Source organism: Pinus tabuliformis, chromosome 5_1 (assembly GCF_031772625.1).
Source record: "Pinus tabuliformis cultivar Carrire ecotype Pingquan chromosome 5_1, CPIR1, whole genome shotgun sequence".
Lineage (NCBI taxonomy): Eukaryota > Viridiplantae > Streptophyta > Pinopsida > Pinales > Pinaceae > Pinus > Pinus tabuliformis.
The window spans coordinates 53301097-53320756 of NC_142305.1; the positions used below are offsets into that span (position 1 = coordinate 53301097).

Consider the following 19660-nt stretch of genomic DNA (forward strand, 5'->3'; position numbering starts at 1 on the left):
ACCATGCCCTAGGTGCTTGCATTCAAACCATATAGGGCCTTCTTAAGTCTGCAAACAGGAGAGTCCCTGTTATTAACTTCAAGGCCTTCGGGTTGTTCGATGTACACTTCCTCATCAATGGTCCCATTCAAAAAGCGGTCTTCCCATCCATTTGATGGATATTCCACCCCATTGTAGCAGCCAATGAAACCAACGATCTAATGGTAGTGTACCTTGCTATGGGTGCAAAGGTTTCTTCATAATCAATGTCTTCCTTTTGAGAGAAACCCCTTGCAACGAATCTTGCTTTGTATTTGTCTATACTTCCATCAACAACATGTTTGATCTTATAGATCCATTTAGATATGACAACTGATTTGTCACTAGGTCTAGGAACGATTTCCCAAACCCCATTCTTCATGATGGATTGATATTTTTCTTGCATTGCTTTCTTCCAAACCTGTTGATGTGCAACTTCCTTGAATGTAGATGGTTCGACTTCAATCAATTTCGTCATATATGCAGCATAACCAAAATATCTCTTCAATCTCTTTCTTTCCCTGAAGGTGCCTTTCGCAGCTTCATGTCCTTCAGCATCTTCTATTGTAGCTTTCAACCAATTTCGCCTTTTCCTTGTGGTTGGGATGACCATCGATTGAATAGGCTCACTTGGTCCGTCTTCGAGATTTGTAGTAGAGCTATGATGAACTTCTTCTTCTTCAAATATGGGAACTTCTTCGTCACCAAAATCAATAGGAATATCTTTTGATTTCTTCCTTCCTTGATGTAGACTCTATATGCTTTTGAAGAGAGACTATATCCAACGAATATTCTCTTGATACTTGTAGAATTGAACTTCTTTTGCTCGTCTTTCGGAACATGGATGTATGTTGGACTTCCAAAGATTCAGAGGTGATCCACACTCGACTTCTTTCCTGTGAATACTTCTTCGGGTGTTGTAATATCAAGACTCTTATGAGGACTTCTATTTTGAATGTATACGACTGTCGTTGCTGCTTCTCCCCATAAGAATTTTGGTAGGTCTTGATCAAGGAGCATAGTTCAAATGCCTTCCTTAATTGACCTATTCTTCCTTTCAGGCAATCCATTTTGTTCGGGATAATAGGGAACAATGAGCTCCCTCTTAATACCTGCTTCCTTACAATATGCAATCAATTCCTTAGAAGTGTATTCCCCACCATTGTCAGACCTTAGAGTTTTTATCTTTCTTTCGGTTAGGGTTTCCACTTCGACCCTAAACTCCTTGAACTTATCAAATACTTCATCTTTTGTTTTGAGGAGGTAGAGCCATGTCTTTCTAGAATGGTCATCAATGAATGTCACATAGTAGAGATGACCTCCAAGTGATTTGTCAGACATGGGCCCACACACATCAGAATGAATGAGGTCTAATATTTCTTTAGACCTAGTTTCACTATTATGAAATGGCTTTCTTGTATGTTTTCCCAAAGAGCATCCCTTGCACACACCTTCATGATCTAACTTCATATTGGGAATACCATGAACCAATTGACTAAGAGTAGGGATGACCTTATAATGTAGATGACCATACCTCCTATGTCATAGCTCAATGGGACTTATTTCCATATGAACCAAAGCTTGAGGAGGTGGTGTAATGACTCTATAAACGCTTCCTTCACGAACTCCAATAACCCTAGCTTTATTAATGCTGGAGTCTTTTCCCCAAACCAAAACTTTTCCATCAACAAAAGCAATTCTTTCCCCTTTATCTTCTAAACAAGAAATAGAAAGCAAATTCTTTTTCAAATGTGGAACATATAGAATGTTGTTGAGGTGCAACTTCAATCCATTATTGATTTTCAACGATGTTGATCCCAGGCCTCTAACAACATAGCTTTTGTTGTCACCCAATTCCACTGCATGAGAAGATGGCTCCTTTGATAGTGTATGAAGTTGTTTACTTTCTCTTGTCATGTGTCTCGATGCTCCACTATCAATGATCCATGCATTGTCATCATTAAGAGAACCTGTAAGAGTAGCCAAGAATCCTTGACTTTTGACCTTGTTGAATAAGTAGTAGATGACCTTCTTGATCCAACTTCCAGCAGTGTTGATACCCATTCTTATATAGTTCATCAAAGAGGGAGAATCCATGCCAACAAAGTGATCTTCGACTTTTCCTGACCTTAGCTCTGATACCATGTTGGAAAATCAAAGCAATTATATTAGGGTTTGATTCTCCTTTCTTGATAATTACTTGTGAGTGTGTTGGCTTCTTTTACTTATTTATTATCTTATCTTTCATCAAGCAATTACCATATTATGTGTGTATGAAGATCACAAAACAAGAGACACAAGATGTAGGCACTATGCCAGGGCAAAACCCCCCTCGAGGGGAAAACCCAGTCAAGAAAATTCTTCCTTTCAATAGTATTCTTTGAGACTCTTCACCCTAGACAAAGACCAAACCTTCCCTCCACACCAAGTCAGCGTCCTAGACCATCGACCTCCTTTCAAGCAACTTCGACTAGGCCGCAACTTCCAACATTAGGCAGCTTCCGATATCAGTGAAACTTGTAAGACTTCGATCTCCCAAACTAGGTTATGAAACAGAGAGAGAGAGGCACCAAACGTTCGATTTTCTTCTTCTCCTTAGACATCCCCAAACTCACACTTCCTTCAACTTCCTTAGACCCACTTCGTCCTACTTCGCACTTCTCCAGCTTCTCTTGAGATATCGAACTTGCTTGAGACGATATGCTCCAAATGACTTTGACTTGCTTCTATTTATAGGCACCAAGTGAGGTCGAATTAATGTCCTTAGGCCGACTTGGTCTCTTCTAGGCCGACTTGGTGTGGAGGATACATAAATTATATTTGACTCAATAGTAAACCTTTTTACATGATTCAAAAGCCCAAGAAGGGTCTCTTTGAATATACAATATTTCTATAATCTCAATATTAATCCTAGGAATCCACAATGGGGACTTTGACTAATATCTTGATGACCCAAGCATGAAACCCATGCTTTAATAAGTCATTGTTACAATAATAAAAATTATTTTCTTTATTCTTTTGACAAGTACATTTCATGATGACTCAAATACATTAAATGAAGATCGAACCTAGTAACAATTTCCAACAGGGACTAACATCTTCATGAATAGGCTACAGAGTATAGGCATAATTTGATTATCTCTAACACCTTCAACTTGATTTGATTGAAATGCAGTACAATATCCAATGGAATTAAGATGAAGAGAAAATATAAATTGAGGGTCAAAACCTTTCATTTCTTCCAACATGTTCAACTTGTATACATCAAGGTGGGTCACATACTCATCAATTCCAGACATGTCTTTGACTTTAAGACTCCCTAATGTAATTGGTAGGGGTATGAAATGCTTCTTCTTCTTTTCATTAAAAAGGTGGGCCCATGACTTATACTATCGACAAAATTCTAATAAGAAGAATTTGTCACAAACATAAACTGTGAGCATTAAGGGATTTCCTTCAAATCCAAATAATCTGATGTATGAAATTGTTTTGCGCTTGTAAAACTTGTTTTTCTTGAAGAGGGCAAAGGCTTTTATAAAGCATCTTTCAGTAGGAGGATTGACAAACATTGTTCTACACTTCAAAAAGATTGAATTTTGTATAGAATAAAAATGAAATGGAGCCTGTGTCTCCAAAGAGAAAGGTACTAGAATTGAACAGGGTCATCGTCAAAATTGGAGTGTTGCGTGCTTGGAAGACCTTCAAAGGCTTTACGAAGATCATGTTCGAACACAGGTTCTATAGAAATAGCATAAGCCCAATCTAGTATGACTCCTCCATGCACATAATAATGTTAAACACATAAAAAATACTTGGGAACATACTTTGTTGATTTGAGACCAAAAACCTAGGCAAATAACCAAACAATTTCTTTGTAAGAGCGCGTAAGCACGCATACCTCAATTTTGATGGCATTCACCAGATCTCTGGGAGGGTTCTTCAAAAACTGCTTTAGTAGGGTCTTCCCTCCATTGAAATTTGACAAGAATGTTAGTTTTTGAGTAGCTCAGATAGGTGTTCTAATCTCTATTGGTGTCTAAGAGGCTAAGCAACACAAGAGCATAATTATCTTCAAGGCCTAGAAAAAGTTTCCAAGGAAAATGCCTTAATTAGTTTAATTAGCCAATTATTAAATATTGTCCTAAGTCTAACTTAGGAAAATTGGTTAATTAAATTAGATTAATTGAGGTAAATCGATTTTGCTCTATAGACTTCTAGAAAAGTCACTTGATGGGGTAAAGGTGATCTTAGCCATCAATTGTGATTAGATCATGGCCTCGTTGATTCGTCAATGAAAGATTATAAGAGCAAATTGATGGGTTAGTTGGAGACATCAACATCAAGCAGTTCAAATCATCCAGTTGCAGAGATAGCTAAGGAACACATGAGCATAATTATCTCCAAGGCCCAGAAAAAGTTTCCAAGGAAAATGTTGTAATTAGTTTAATTAACCTACTATTAAATATTTTCCTAAGTCTAACTTAGGAAAATTGGTTAATTAAATTAGATTAATTGAGGTAAATCGATTTTTCTCTATAGACTTCCGTAAAAGTCACTTGATGGGGTAAAGTTGATCTTAGCCATCAATTGTGATTAGATCATGGCCCCGTTGATTCGTCAACGAAAGATTATAAGAGCAAATCGATGGGTTAGTTGGATACATCAACATAAAGCAGTGCAAATCACCCAGTTGCAGAGATAGCAAGGGCGCAACTTGAGCAAGGGAGACACTGGCAAAAGGGTTTCAACAAAGAAGATTGGGAAGAAAATTTCCGGAGTAATTTTCTCTGATTTCTAGTTTCCAGTGAGAGGAAGGAGGTCAAATTCATCAGCAGAAGAAGAAGTCGAGTTTAACAGTGCGAATAGCCATTTTTCCAGTGCGAGTGACCGAGAAACTCGTTTCCGTTGCCAGTTGTCGAAGCTATCACCCAAAGGTAGTGCGAGTTGGTTAGACGAGGTGTTGGAGGTAGATTTACTTCTAGAAGAATTTTCATGGAGGCAGTGCGAATTTCTAGAGCAACCAATGTGAGTTGCAGAGCCCATGCAAATCGCTGGGAGGAGTGCGAATTGCACAGAGGCCGAATACATCTGCGAAGAGAGACTTTGTGGTTTCTAGGTCGATTTGGTGAAGAGAAAAATATTCACCGGAGCTTTGCCAGTGAAAGGCAAGCAGATTGTAATTCTCAATTTTTGATGAAGATATTAATAATAAAACCTTCATTTGCAGAACCGGTTTTCCCCACACACGAGTTTTTTACAGGGATAATTTGTCCAAAAATATTGGTGTTCATTATTTTGTGTGTGCGCATTATTTCTTAGTTCTTGTTATTATTTGTGAAAATTGCAGTAGTGATTTATTCGTTATTTCCCGTGATTAATTTCTAAAGACAAATAATCTCCTGTAGATGCATGATTAAATTCCAGTTGCTACAGTTAAGGAAATTTCACAAAGAAGGCATCAACTTCAACCATCTTGAAAAGTTAGTCGGCTTTTGGAATCCCGATTCTTTTCTTAAAGATAGAGTAAGAGGAACAAGGGTTATAGAAGAATTGGCAAGTAATTTGTGTCTTTTCCTCTCGTCAGATCTCTTTGCGCACCATGAACTTATTTCTAAAAAAATCAAACACCTTGGGCATATGCTCGACATGCATAATGCCTGAAGTCCAGGGCTTGTTGTTATTCTTTTCTTTTGGACAGAGGCTTGAATACCACCTATAAGTTGTCGACCACTAAAAATATTGGTCTTGTTGTCCCAAAGTGTTGAGGGTGTCTTTGCAAAAAGTTTCTCTTGTTTGATTTGGCATGTTTGCTTTGTCCTTATCAACACCTGTTAAGTGAGCGAATGAATCACAAGTGGATAATTTGAAAGGTTTTATATATTAAGTATACTGTTGATTATGGTTGAATGAATTTGTGCGAAAGAGATGACTTATAAATAACAAGTATTGTTGTGATTTAAAAGTATAACGAACTCTTAATGAGAAATAAGCCATATTTAAAACTAGAAAGATATTCAATCGTGCGAGGGATGTGCTGGCACTTGTGATTAATGCGCCTCAAAAGTATGAAAAATCAATGAATAGGGATGCAGGATGCATGATTTGAGATATGAGAATAGGAGTTTGCTGATGAGTGATTCTCGCAATCCCATGTAAAGGAAATGTCATGTTTAAAGAGAACAAGAGTTTGCCGATGAGTGATTCTCGCATCCCCATGTAAAGGAAACGTTACGTTTAAATGACTATGTATGGGACCATGCGGGAGTGATTAATGCAAGAGTGAGATGGGATTATGGAGGGTGTTCATCCATATACGAAAGAAATGGCTAAGTATATATGAGTTAAGAGTGCCACGCGGGATGACTCATACGGGGTGAAGGGTAAGGAAAAGTCGTTTGGGAACCCGCATGCAAGAGAAAAATGACTAAGTATAGAAAATGTGAAATTTGTGTGTTGTGGAAGTACAAGTGCAAATTATAGAATGCAAAATGTAAGTGCGGGATGATTTGTAGAAAGAAAGGATTTCCGACTTGCATACAAAAAATGATGAAGAAATAATGGCTATTGCAGTGTAAAGAGAAATAAGGAAGATAGAAGCTTAAACACCCACAATCATTTAGAAAGTTATGGGAAAAGAGGGGAAGTTTAAATATCAAAACAAGCATGATGTTTATAAGGTAGTTGAATAAGAAAGTTGGTCAGCAACAGCCCCAAAAAAATTCCAGCAAAGAAATGAAACTTAAAACAGCTGGAAAATAGTATTCTTTAGATTCAAAATATGAGATACAAATAAGTACAATTAATATAGAACCTACCTATGAAGTTCCAATGTAAAATAATTACTTGGAGAGTGCTCGGAGCCTTGAAAACCCACTTGATTTGTTATGTTACACCAGGAAAATAATGAGATCTGCAGAAAAAAACTCAATATACCATGAAATATATATGGAAAGAAAGCTCAAAATACGGTATGTTGACCCTTGGCTAAAATATGACTTTATTGCTCAAAACCTCAAAGCACAAGACTGGCTATTAATGATAGAAAATTTGAAGTGCAAACTAGCAAATGAAACTAATCTAAAACTAAAAAACAAAAGTTTTGGATTTGTAATCAATAAGTTGTTATTGAAGAAAGACTTATAGTTGCCACAATACTTTACCTCAAGTTGTCGGGTTGTGAACCTCAATTCCTCTTAAGTCGATTATGCAATTTGGACACTTTACCTCAAGTTGTCCAGTTGTGAACCTCAATTCCTCTTAAGTCGATTATGCAATTTGGACAATGAGATGGGTTTGGTCTCGTAAAGAGAAAATTTCTCCCCAACCCATGTCTAAAAATTTCTACACCTTTTGGGTCCAATTAGGAAGGATCTCTAGTGTGACGATTTTGATCTGTAGGTCAACTAGATGATGAATGCTACTCTTCATTGGTTGAATCTACCTCTTCAAAAGATTGGTTTAACCTTCATACAAGCGATCCACCTGCAATAAAAAGTTGAAGTAGACTAGCGCATAGTCCACCTTCTTCATGTGGCTATGTACCCCCTCAACAGATTGTCCTTCCAATTGCTACGTAGTTTTACTTATTGTGGAAATATTTTATGTTAAGCCCTGCTGCAACATAAATCATGAATGAAAATAATAGGAGAATCCAATCCACACAAAGCTTATACACAATGTTTTGCAAAATGAGTTCTTATATTATGGCATAATAAGATATCACAAAACAACAACTTGAAAGACAGGAGAGGTTAGCCATTTATAATTTCTTTTGTAACAACTAGTTCAACCTCTTTCGCAAAGATAATTCTCTGTACTTGTGATCCACATGTCAAGGACTAAGAAAATAATTTTTAATTACATTGATTTTCCCACTAAGGGGTTCAACTTGGCTCATTTGTTCCTTAGAATCCAATGTCACAATTGCATTGAGACTGAACAAGAAAAAGATGAAGAATAGTAGTCAAAAGATGCTTAAACTTCCATCTTGAAAAGTCCAACAACTAGTTGAATTGGCTCACTCCACTAAATTTGGTTTAATTTGGTTCTCAACTTGGTCAATGGAACCTTTTTGTTTGAAAATAAGATGATTTGACTTTTGCAATGACTACTTGTTGTCCACACAATAGTGCAACGGTCCATTTGAATCCCAAAGGGCTAGTTTTGGCACCTATTGTTCCTCTTCAATTGACTTTAACATTTTCGTAAGAGGGTCGATTTGGCCACCTTTGATTCGTTCTTCAACGCCCTTGATATTTTGAGGATTTTGGCACATGGGTTTTGTTCGGCTAATTTTTTACAAACTTTCGATGCATTGCATGCCTCTTTATGCTAAGTCGCTTGACCCATATCTAACATGTCATGATTCCTAGAGAGGGATCTCCAACGCCCTAGAAAATATAGAGAATCTTCCACATGAGGATTATTTGAGTGCTTTGTAGACCGCTTTTGATGTAGTGCATGTCAAATTCTGTCAAGGTATGCCCTTGTTATGCAACCCGGAAGCCCCACATACTATTAGCCTACAACCACTTGGGAGCACTACAGGTTATTTGCTTGGAGATTAAGGGGCACCCCATTTATCATTGTCTATCGAACCCTCCTATTCATTATGGCACATGAGGGACTCAATTTGGCTTTCCATCGACCCTCTTAGCTATTGTTTTATCATTTCGGCCCTCTTGAGAGGCTAAACATTCACTCTTGAGCTATTTGGTGGGCTTGTCACCCAATTTTTATTTTTATTTTGAACATTAGAATCATTTTAGGGGCTTATTAGGCTAATTTGTCCAATTCGAATTATTAGAGGCTCGTATAAATATACGTGACGCCTCATTTGTACCTCATCATCACTTGACTTGGGATTAGTTCTCTCCTAAGAAAATTTTGCACTTTTTCTTGGTTTGTCTATTGGAGATCTCTTGATGCATTTCGATATCTTTGGAGCTGAAATTTTCGTTCTCTTGGAGCCATTTTTTGGATTTTGGATTTGGATATATCTCTTGTTGTCTTGTAAGTATTCTTTTTAAATATATTTGCATAATAATGTCTAATGTGTGGAAATTATGCAACTAGCTATTGTTCTTTCATGCCCTAATTGTTGAATATCATTGTAAAAGAATGTTAGATTGCAAATTTGTGCATGTTACTCATTGATAACAAGTAGACGAATGTTCCTAGTGGAGTAGAACTCGTTTTCTTTCCATGAAAGTCCATAAATCTTGGGTGGGTAAATGTTGGAGAGTGGTTGCATAGGCATCATTTCCTAGCCCCTTGAAGACGATTTTGGCCATAGTTCGAATCACATAAACTCAATACCCCAATAACAAGGCACTGATCCGAGCAAATTTGGTGATCAACCCCTTTTTCTCCTCCCAAAAATTTCGGTCTCTCACCTAGACATCCTTGCTAGGGCATCATGCGAATTTCTCTAGAGGGATGATTTTACACTTCCACTTGGACAAACTTTTGCATTGTTGTCTCCTCTAGAGGTTCACCAAGTTTCACGGGTTTTCAATGGTTCATTTGTGAGAAAAGCTAAGCCCTAGCTTGGACTTTGGAAGTCAACCTTTAACGTCATAGTGAGAGACTTGTTGAGGGTTACATTCAATCAAGGCTTGATCAATTTTAACCCTTTCTTTGTCCTAGCTTGACCTAGGGTCCTCCTTGGAGGTGTCTCTTTCATGGTAAACCTTAAAACTCTAGGTCCAATGCGAACCCAACCTAGATATCTCATACCTAGCCATAATTATCTTTGAAGCAGTTGCTTATTTCAAAAGCTTATTTGAGAGGTCCTATTTCCCTAGGAATCCTTGATCTAGGTGAATCCCTTATTTTTGAATATCCTTCTTCCCCATGTCTAGGCTTTCTCCCATAAGCCTTTCTTGGAGAGCCCTTCGTCTTGCTTTTGAAGCAGGTAGGCCATTATTTGAGCCTCTCCTTTGAATGGCCTTTGGAAATCACATTGTACCTTGGTATTGACCTTATCCTTTTAGTGATTTCCTCCATATCATGACTCCTCCCATCAGTGAAAGTCCGTAAAGAGTAGGGACATCGACTAAGGTACAGTGGGTCCTTGTCCCGTTGTTGTCATTTGGTCTAGTAGTTGTCCTTTAGATACCCCTCCCCGGGCCTCTGCTAGATTGTGTGGTAACATTTTTGGCACTGTTGCTGGTGACACCATACGAAAATATTGACATATCATTCTTGGCCACTCCATTGGAAGAGCGAAGCCCTAGTTCCTCATTGAGCATTAAAGTCTATGTTTGTAGGGTGAAGCAAGCATTAGTTGAGGCAATTTTCATTCACCTTGTCAATTCCCATGTTATTAATATATGAGGATCAATGCCTATTAAGAAACTTCATGAATGGTTCCCTGCTTTCGATATCACTTGGATCCCAGGGTATCCAAATGGCTTGGATATAACAATTATGCAAAATGTTCCATGTTTTGATGGTGACCCATATTCTGCGAATGATCACATATCAAAATTCATCAAATATGCTTCTGAGATGAATGTGACTCATTTGGACAGTCTCATCGAGTTATTTATCCGCTCTATTGGATATAAGCATTGGGGCTGGCTTGATCCTTGTGAACCTAAACGCATTTCTTCTCGCTACCTTGTGTATTTTGTCATATACAAAGGCCCAAGTTCTTAATCTGTTGAAGAAGCAATTCAAGTATTGGACCAAGCATTTGAGGAAGCCAGCAATAAGGAGGACAAGGATCCCAGTCCTGAACACATTCATGAAGACCTCGAGGGTTGTGTTGGGGAATAAAGCATTTCCTTTGAGGATGGAGGTGAGGATTTTGATCCAAAAATCCTTCAGGTGTTGCAAGAAAGGATGATGGAGTATGAATAATCCTGCAAGCATCTTATAGGAAAATATAATACTAAGGATCTTTTCTCCCGTTTATATAAGCAAGCAGAAAAGCTATATGATATGAAATGTTCATATAAGAAGAAGCCTATGGATGCTTTCCTCCTAGAAGTGTGGTACCAAAGCCATCTGGTAGAAACCTTGTATGGAATTTTTAAGAGAAAGGACAAGGAAGAAAAAGATTTGCATCTTAGCCAACATCAAATACATATCAAGGAATCAAATGGTTTTGAGGAAGATCGTGATGATCAAATGGATGAAGAATCTGTGGAGGATTTTTGGGTTGTTGATTGGGGAATTGGGTATGATAATAATAAAGGATGAGAGCCCCATAGAAGTGCAGGTCTAAGAGGATGAATCTGAAGGAACAAAAAAATATTTTGCCCCTTCCGATAGATAATACTGGTCAATGTGAGGCTCCTTATGAAGCCCTTCCTAATGATTAGAAAGGCCTCTTCTTCATGTTTCAGGATGACAAGTTACAACAATCTTGTTAAAGAGGAAATTTCCACCAATGTGGATAATTCCAATAGCCCTAGTATGGAAGGGATTAAAGAGGATGCTTCTTCTAGCCATGTCACTGACAAAGGTTTTTTCTTCATGTTTGAGCAGTCCTCCCCTTGTTGTGTTGATGGCCCAAAGGTGGATGTTTGTGATAAGGTTCATTTCCCTAGTTTTGATGAAGAGCTATTTCCCCATCTTAAAAGAGAGGGATTGTGATTTTTCCCTAGGTATATTGATGGTTTCACATTTTGTTTTCCCAATAGTCAAGATTATATCATTTTAGATGTGTCCAAATTATTTGAACCCCATGCCTTGAGGATGATATGCCTGAGATAGCTCTTCATCAAAGGTTCATGAGCTTGATTGTTGACATCTCCATCTTTTGGTTAGAAGAGCAAGTTCATTCATGTCAATTGGTATTTTTCCCTTCCTCCAAAGTTCCTTTCTATGATTTATGGGTTTCTTATTTTCCCTCCTCTCGCGCTTATAATCCTACACATGATTCTTCCTAGCTTTATTGTTGGATTTGTCACACAAGTAATCATATAAGCGAGGATTCTCACATTGATCTAATAATATGTTGGTTGCATTGACTTTATGATTACACTTAGCATTTGCTTGATGTAGTATGTGTGTTAGAGTAGGATGTATTGCATGATGATTTTCACATTAGAACTGATAACATATTCTATTATCATGCTAGATTAGGTCTATTTAGATTAAAATTGCATTTAGAATTAGATTTTATTTTTTGTCGATTTTTATGGCCTAACAAAAGCATGGGCGATCGAAAGAGACCACAAAAACATGTTGCCTTGTGTGCTTAGTTTTTGATGTGCAGGTAGCAGGTCTACGATCCCAAGAGATCACTGGTGTTCTCATGGCCTCCTCGTTCGAGTATGTTTGTGCGCTCTACTGAGAGCTCATGTCCCAGTTGGAGCCAGAAGTTACCCACAACTAGTGGGTGACACCCATAGGGGAAATTTTCTCCGAGATTTGTCTTCAACTGATAGACAACAGCGCTTTGCAACCACTAGATAGCTTGATGTGCCACCATTCTCCGCCACCTGGGCAAACCATTATGTGCCCTCGCCCATCTGTCATGATTGTATGTTTGAAGGTGGGCCTTCCAGCCCCGAAGGTATGGCTTTTCATTATGTAATTGGGTAGTTTTGATTACTTATCATGGACACATATGGACATGGATTAGTGGGGGGATTTGGTGGAAAGAATGGGCTTGGTCTGTACTCTTGTCCCCTTGTCCAATTTGGTGGTTAGTCTTGTATCCTAATCCTGTGGGATCTCCTTTATTGGCTACTAGCTTTAGGAGTAACACTTCACGGGAAACCCCGATTTGCTATGCGGTCGCGCTCCCCTTTCACCACATACATTAGCGCCCTCCGCTCATTATAACCCCTTCTCATATATTTTCCGTCTAGGTCCACATTTGTTCATTGGGTCCACAAGGAGTTAGCTTTCCCCTACCTTTGTCCACACCTTGGGTCGGGCCTAGAGCGATGCCCCGAAGGTTGATGCAGTTAAAAAAAAGTTAAAAGCATAATTTGGCCACTCACAATAGGAATTTAGGAAATGTACCATAAAATTCAAAAGATGGCCGAGACATAAAAATTTAGCACGTGGGCAAAAGCCAAACATCACTACATTGTGCCCTAATTTTATGAATATAAATTTTGGAAAGCTATTTGGTTGACAATTGCATATTTTATTCATGGTATGACATGTTATGAATGTTCCTAGTGGTGAAACATTGTTTTTCTCCATAAAACTCCATAATCCCTTGAGTGGGACTCAACATTGCCTTCCAACAGACAGACATCAGCATGACGTCATCATTTCGGCTTGCATTTGCATGGGTAATTCATATTTTGTAAAGGTATTTGTTCAGCGTGTGACCAAGGGATGTATCTTGCCCATATTTATAATGTTAAGGGGCTAGTAGGCATAATTTGACCTAGTTAGACACACATAAATAAAACATCACTTCATTGATCATCATAATTTCAGCCTCTTTGGCAAATTTGCATTTGTTTTTGGATTGGCTATTGTATCTTGGATACATTTTGGTATTTGGAGCTGATTTTTGATCTTGTTTTGGAACTATCTCTCGATTGTGGATGGATATATTGCGTGTCATCTTGTAAGTGCCTTTTGTTGAATGTTTGCTCTTGAAGTAATGTCCAATGTATGGAGTTGTTGCAACTAGATAAATGCTACATTGTGAGGTGAGACAAGCAAAGAACAATCACATGGAGCACACTTATTGGAGGAGGTTGTTTGCCAATATAGCTCAATAGCAAATAGAAATGTTCAAATTCCTCTTTTGTATGTGATAATTACTTCACCACTAGACTCCCACTAGTACCTTCTGCAATGGTAGTGATTGGGTATAAATACTCACAGGTTATCGACATAAGTCAAACATAACTGCTGAAGGGGGTCCCTGCCTGGGTCTACAAGCCAACCCAAGCAACACTTACAATATGCAAATCTGTTAACATATATCGCATCCAGGGTTTTAGCAAAGGAGCACGGGTACTTAAGGAGTGCACCAAGGAGCACTAATCCCGACGAGAGACTTGGTGACAGGTTTCTTAATATATACACTAGCATATTATAAGATGTATTATATGTTTCAACTTTCTAATATATTATACTATACTACACATTCTATTAGACAATTATCCATGCATGACCTACCCAATGATCACATCGATATCTTTCTGCCATCCTTCCCTGCTAGACCACCTTCCTTGAGTCCGCTTACCTCAAGTTAGATATTTGACCTCTTAGGGATGCTTGGTGCTTAGGTAGAGTCCTTTACCATCTTCCTTCTCCCTCTTTTGGACTTTGGTCGCTAGTTTGGCTATAATAGGGAAATAGAGAGATATCTGATAACTAGGCTTGAGCATAGCAATTTGAGGAGAATAGATATAGGGTGCTGCTTTGAGGGGAAGAAATGTAAGACAGGGAAGAGATGAATTTTGTGGGGAAGAAATATAGTCCTCTTACCTAAAAGTTGTCCACATAAAGAATGAGAATGACACAAATTTTGGCATAAACGAGATTGAGACAGGTCATGAAATATAGAGTAGAAAATAATTCTCATATTCACTAATCAATTGGCCGCAAAGTGACCTCCTTGCCTTCCTTTCAGTGCAAAAAGAAAGACGAGAGATATGTTAGTTATGTCCAATCCAGTCAGAGAAGAAAGTCGTTAGGCTGGGTTCTGGTTTTGATTCATGAGGCAAGGTTCCTGATATGATCGGAAGTCATGTTGACTCATTGGTTTGACATTAGACCATGACATATATTATATATGCAGTGTGTGCCAGAATAATACGTAGTCTGTTTTATAATGTAGGATAAATGCATCAACAGTCTACCATGTTTGGTAGGTTCTTGTACCCTAGATTTACCTTTTTTTTGGTGTTTTAACTTTTGATATGCACGTACATGGTCTTAAGGAGCTATTATTTAGGAATTGCTACCCTTGTTGAGTTGTATCATAGTCCTATGTTCTATAAATAATGCTTTTTTAATTTTTAATTTCTGAATATTTTTTCCATAAGCACTTTCCTGTCCCCTGGAATTTTGGGTTTACCTTTTAGCTGTCCCTGAAGCTTGCTGGCACATCCCCCGTTCTCTTGAACTTGTTCAACACACACATAGATATTATAATTTTGTAATATATTTTTTTATAGTGGTGCAGTCGCCAAAATTGTTGTGGTGGGGGCGGGGAGGTTAGGTTACTCCAGCCATTTCCAAAACACATTCCCTGGCCCTACATTCCTGCATATCGCTCCTTCCCCTGAGGGTCATATCTGAAAATAACTGTTTAATCTTTTCTTGCATTTGCATACTGTAGCCTTTTTTGATTGCTTTGCAAATCTACTTACTATATTCACGCATATCTCCAGGAAAATGGACATTAAATATTCTGACAGTGATTCTTATTAGGATAGTTCTGATCTCGTCCTCACCATCTCACAATTCCATCTCTTTAACTTGATACAGTTTGAAGACTGTTGTAGAATTTTTCATGGGCATCTTTTAATGCATGCTTATGAATCATTTGTTTGTACTAGTATTGAAGCTATTCATTTCCGAGTATGTTTCGAAGGTTCTATTTACCATTTAATTATTCTTTGGGAGAAGTATAATAGTATGTTTTAATGCTTCTCAATGACAATCTTATTTACAGGTTCTATTCTCAAGGGAACAGCTTTGAGAGATGGGAAAAGAGATCTACTGATAGATGAAAATCGTCGTGGCACTTACAAACCTTGGAATATGTTAATGAGTGGGAATGAGTCAATATTTGCTATTTTTGGCGAGAATCCGAAGCAGCTAGTTCATGTATGTGCTATTTCTACTACATTGCTCAGCGATGTGATTTAGATAGTTATCCAATGCTGTTAGTTTGTTCCATTTCTGATTCATTTACATTTTACAGAATGGGATTCAGTCAGAGCATGCCTATGCAAGAAGTCTTGCTCGTTTCTCTGTAGATCTAGGCCCTGCAGCCTGGAAGATTGCAGCCAAAAAGATTGAGAAATCTCTGTGTTCTAATGTGCCATTTGGTCAAGGATGGGTGGGTAAAGATGAAGCTCCTCCTGGTGCTTTGTTATTGCGTGAGGAGATCAAGGATCAACAGACCTTGGCTCAGACAAGTACAGTTTCAAGTGACTTTACTGCAACCAAGGCTAAATTAAATCTTTGTGCAGCTAATCAAGCAACAAATGATCAAGCCTCTGCACTGTCGAGTGTGGCAACAGTTGCTCAATCTACAGGACTAGTATCTCTGTCTCAATCTACTGGGTTACCTGTGCCTCTATCTATGAGTTCACAGTCAGCCAACAATACAAATTTTCAAACGCCTTTGCAAGGAGTCAAACAGAGTGAGTTGAAATCAGCTTCATCAATTGCTAAATCCAGTGAAGTCAATCTGGCAGGTGCGAAATTTACCTCAGATGTATCCCAGTCAAAATTGCTTGAGATTGTCTCCAGAAGTAACCGACTTATGCAATGGGCATCTGCCAAACCGGCTGAACATGTGCAACCTGTTTCAAGTGTCCAGACGACAACTTCTGGCAGCACTGGTTTTGATAGAAGGTTGGATGGTAATTCCAGTTGCGTGGCCAGGGAACCATATGGTGATACAAAACTATCAGGCATTTCTAGTAGTGTGCATGTTGCATTGAGTTCTGTAGAGCCTTCTATACCAAACTATCAAGACAAGTACCGAGCAGTTTGGACGCCTCCATCTACAAGTAGTCAAGAATACGGCACACAGGATCTGAATTGGTTAGTTAATTCAGCCCAAGGCAAGATGCCAGGGTTACAGCAGAGACCTTCCAATATGCCTATCAATACTCAGATGTTTGGATTTTCTTCTGTCCCATCAAGACAAACGACAGTGAGCCGAGGGGATGTTGTGGCAGAAGCATGGGTGCAATCTCGAGCTACAGATTTAGCTCATGCAGATGGTAGCCCTCGAATTAAGATGCAGACAATGCCTGATGCATATTATAATATGCAGCAGATCCAAGCAAGGCCATCATCCAGTGTTCCTCAATTTATTCAACAGCAGGCACCCATGGACATGTCTCTGTATATGCGTTCACAGCTGAGCTGGATGCATCCTCAGAATCTGTCATCTCATGCCACTTCTCAGGGAGGTGTAAACTCGATGGTAGAATTGCCAAATTCAACCACACAGAGTCCTTTTAATTACAGGCAGATACCAATGGGAGCTGATACATCCCAATCTCAAAAACAACTATGGAAGTCTTTACCTTCAAAACAACCTTCTCAACAGACATCTGAATTTTCAAATTCGATTCCACCAGATTTGAATGTAGGGTTTCAGTCTCCAAGGTCTCCAGTTAGGCAGTCTTCTGGAATGCTGGTTGATTCACAACCTGATTTGGCCCTCCAGCTTTGATTTATTGAGCATTTATCACCAGATTCATTGATTTTCTGGTTATAAGCATGTATCTCCATTTTCAATCTCTGTACATTTCCAAGGTTTATACAGACTACAGAGATGGGGTTTCCTAAGAAAGGACCCATTATGTTGTAAAAGAGCTGTACATGTACCAATTTCTAGTTCACATAAGCTAGGTCTACTGTTCAGTGTTAACATTATATTTACAAATTTCATAATCTCAGCAAATATTCTTCTGATACAAAAATGTTGTTTTTCACTAGTTTCATGGCTTAAATTCTTGTTCTTTCTCAGATAATTTGTAAGTAATTGCATCCCATGGAAGATGGCATGATGCGTTTTTATTCGCTTTTCTTTCTCCCATTTTTCTGCTGGAGTGGGCAAATCTGTGAGAATTGCTTTTCTTCCCATAATGTGGACATAGTTTGTGTGGCAAAAACTAAGATGAGAGGTAGTTTTGAATAGTTTCTTTCTTAGGAAAAAATGTTTCCAAAATGTGAGTTGGATAGAAGGCCCAAACTTGTGGAATGGTGGGTTCTTTTTCTTGGAATTCGCTTGGGACAGTCTTCAATAAGTCGAACTTCTTGGTATATGTACATGCACTTTTTGCCTCTAGGAAGGGGTGGATTGATGCGTTCAATTGGTTATGAAAGATTTGTAAACACTATATGTGGAATTAAATGCAATGGTGAGTATCTGATGAACGTGGATGGATATTCAAGCGGTATACAAAGCAAAGCAATTCAGAAAATTACAGAGCAGTTTCGAAAATCTTGCGAATTTAAAAGGTTGACAGGGAACATAATTCCTTTTAGAACCTGATTCAGTGAGAAATTATGTGTGAATCTCTTGGGACAGTTTTGAATAACTTGAACTTCTTAGTGGTTGGTGAAATTTGTTGGCAATGCTTTATGCTAACTTGCTGTCTGCACTTGCACCATTTGCCTTTAAGAAGTGTGGATTGATGCGTTCACCTAGTTGTGAAAGTTTTGTACTCGAGATCTGAAATTGAATGCAATTGGGAGTATCTGATGAATGTGGACGGATATTCAAGGGGTTTACTCTATACGAGGCAAAGTAATTAAGGAAATTAAAGAGCACTATCAAGTTTTTGAAGTTGCGTTCACCTAGTTATGAAAGTTTTGTACTCAAGATCTGAAATTGAATGCAATTGGGAGTATCTGATGAATGTGGATGGATATTCAAGGGGTTTACTCTATACGAGGCAAAGTAATTAAGGAAATTAAAGAGCACTATCAAGTTTTTGAAGTTACATTGGTTGGTGGGAAAGGAATTACCTGATTCGGTGAACACATAATTTCAATTAAACAGTGGTTAAACAATCGATTATGATAATCACTGCAATGGAGCAAAGTTACATTGGTTGGTGGGAAAGGAATTACCTGATTCGGTGAACATATAATTTCAATTAAACAGTGGTTAAACAATCGATTATGATAATCACTGCAATGGATGCTCCATTGCAAATTATTTTAACCTTCATTTTATAGATTTTATTGCTGATCTCTTTGATCGTATTGTCAGTATGTAATTGAAATTACTGTGTATGGTGCATTTTTTTCTATGTTTCTGCATGTTTAAGATTATAAAAGGAAGAATGATATACCATATCAATCATAAACCCGCTTTCAGTTGAAGCAAGAATATTTATGATCAACTGCTACTTCTGAAGTAAAAAAGTCAAAATGGTTGAATAGTGTATTACGTTACACAGTTGGTTTCACATTAATTTGATTGGATCCATGGGGTGCTTTGTCATTAAAATAACTATTAAGAATGGATTTTATTATATTTTGACGATTCATATTTTATGTAATCCATGAATGACCTCACACGGACCAGGGAAAATGGATTGCTGCTGGACTATTGTAACAAAGAAGCATCAAGTAATTAAACTAGAAAATCTGTGGTTACTATTGATATAACGTCATTTTATTATGGTTTTTGATTTAACATTGCACAATTTATATTGTGCGCACCAAAACACCAAAAATGACATCAAGAAACGTAGCATCCAATGTGCTGGTTTTATGAATCATAATGTAATCCATAATAACCTCACAAGTGAATGGGTTGCTGGACTCCCGTGACAAAAAAACATCAAGGAATGAAATTTGATATTTGATGATCGCTCCTTTTTGTTAAAATGCCATCTTATTATGGTTTTTGATTTAATATTGCACAATAACCAAAAATGACATCAAGAAACGCTGCTGGTTTTATGAATCATATTGTAATCCATAATAACGTCACAAGTGAATGGGT

General features: G+C 38.0%; 1 protein-coding gene across 3 annotated transcripts in view; it reads left to right on the forward strand.

Moving 5' to 3' along the window:
- LOC149163417 (uncharacterized) overlaps positions 1-17621 on the forward strand; it is a 153281-nt gene extending 135660 nt beyond the window's left edge. For all 3 annotated transcript variants that reach the window (XM_089431696.1, XM_089431697.1, XM_089431698.1), the window contains 2 exons: positions 15629-15783; positions 15881-17621. In XM_089431696.1, the coding sequence (XP_089287822.1) occupies positions 15629-15783; positions 15881-17371 (1646 nt within the window). In that variant the 3' untranslated portion in view covers positions 17372-17621. The remainder of the gene's footprint in view (positions 1-15628; positions 15784-15880) is intronic.
- Positions 17622-19660: the final 2039 nt, after the last annotated feature.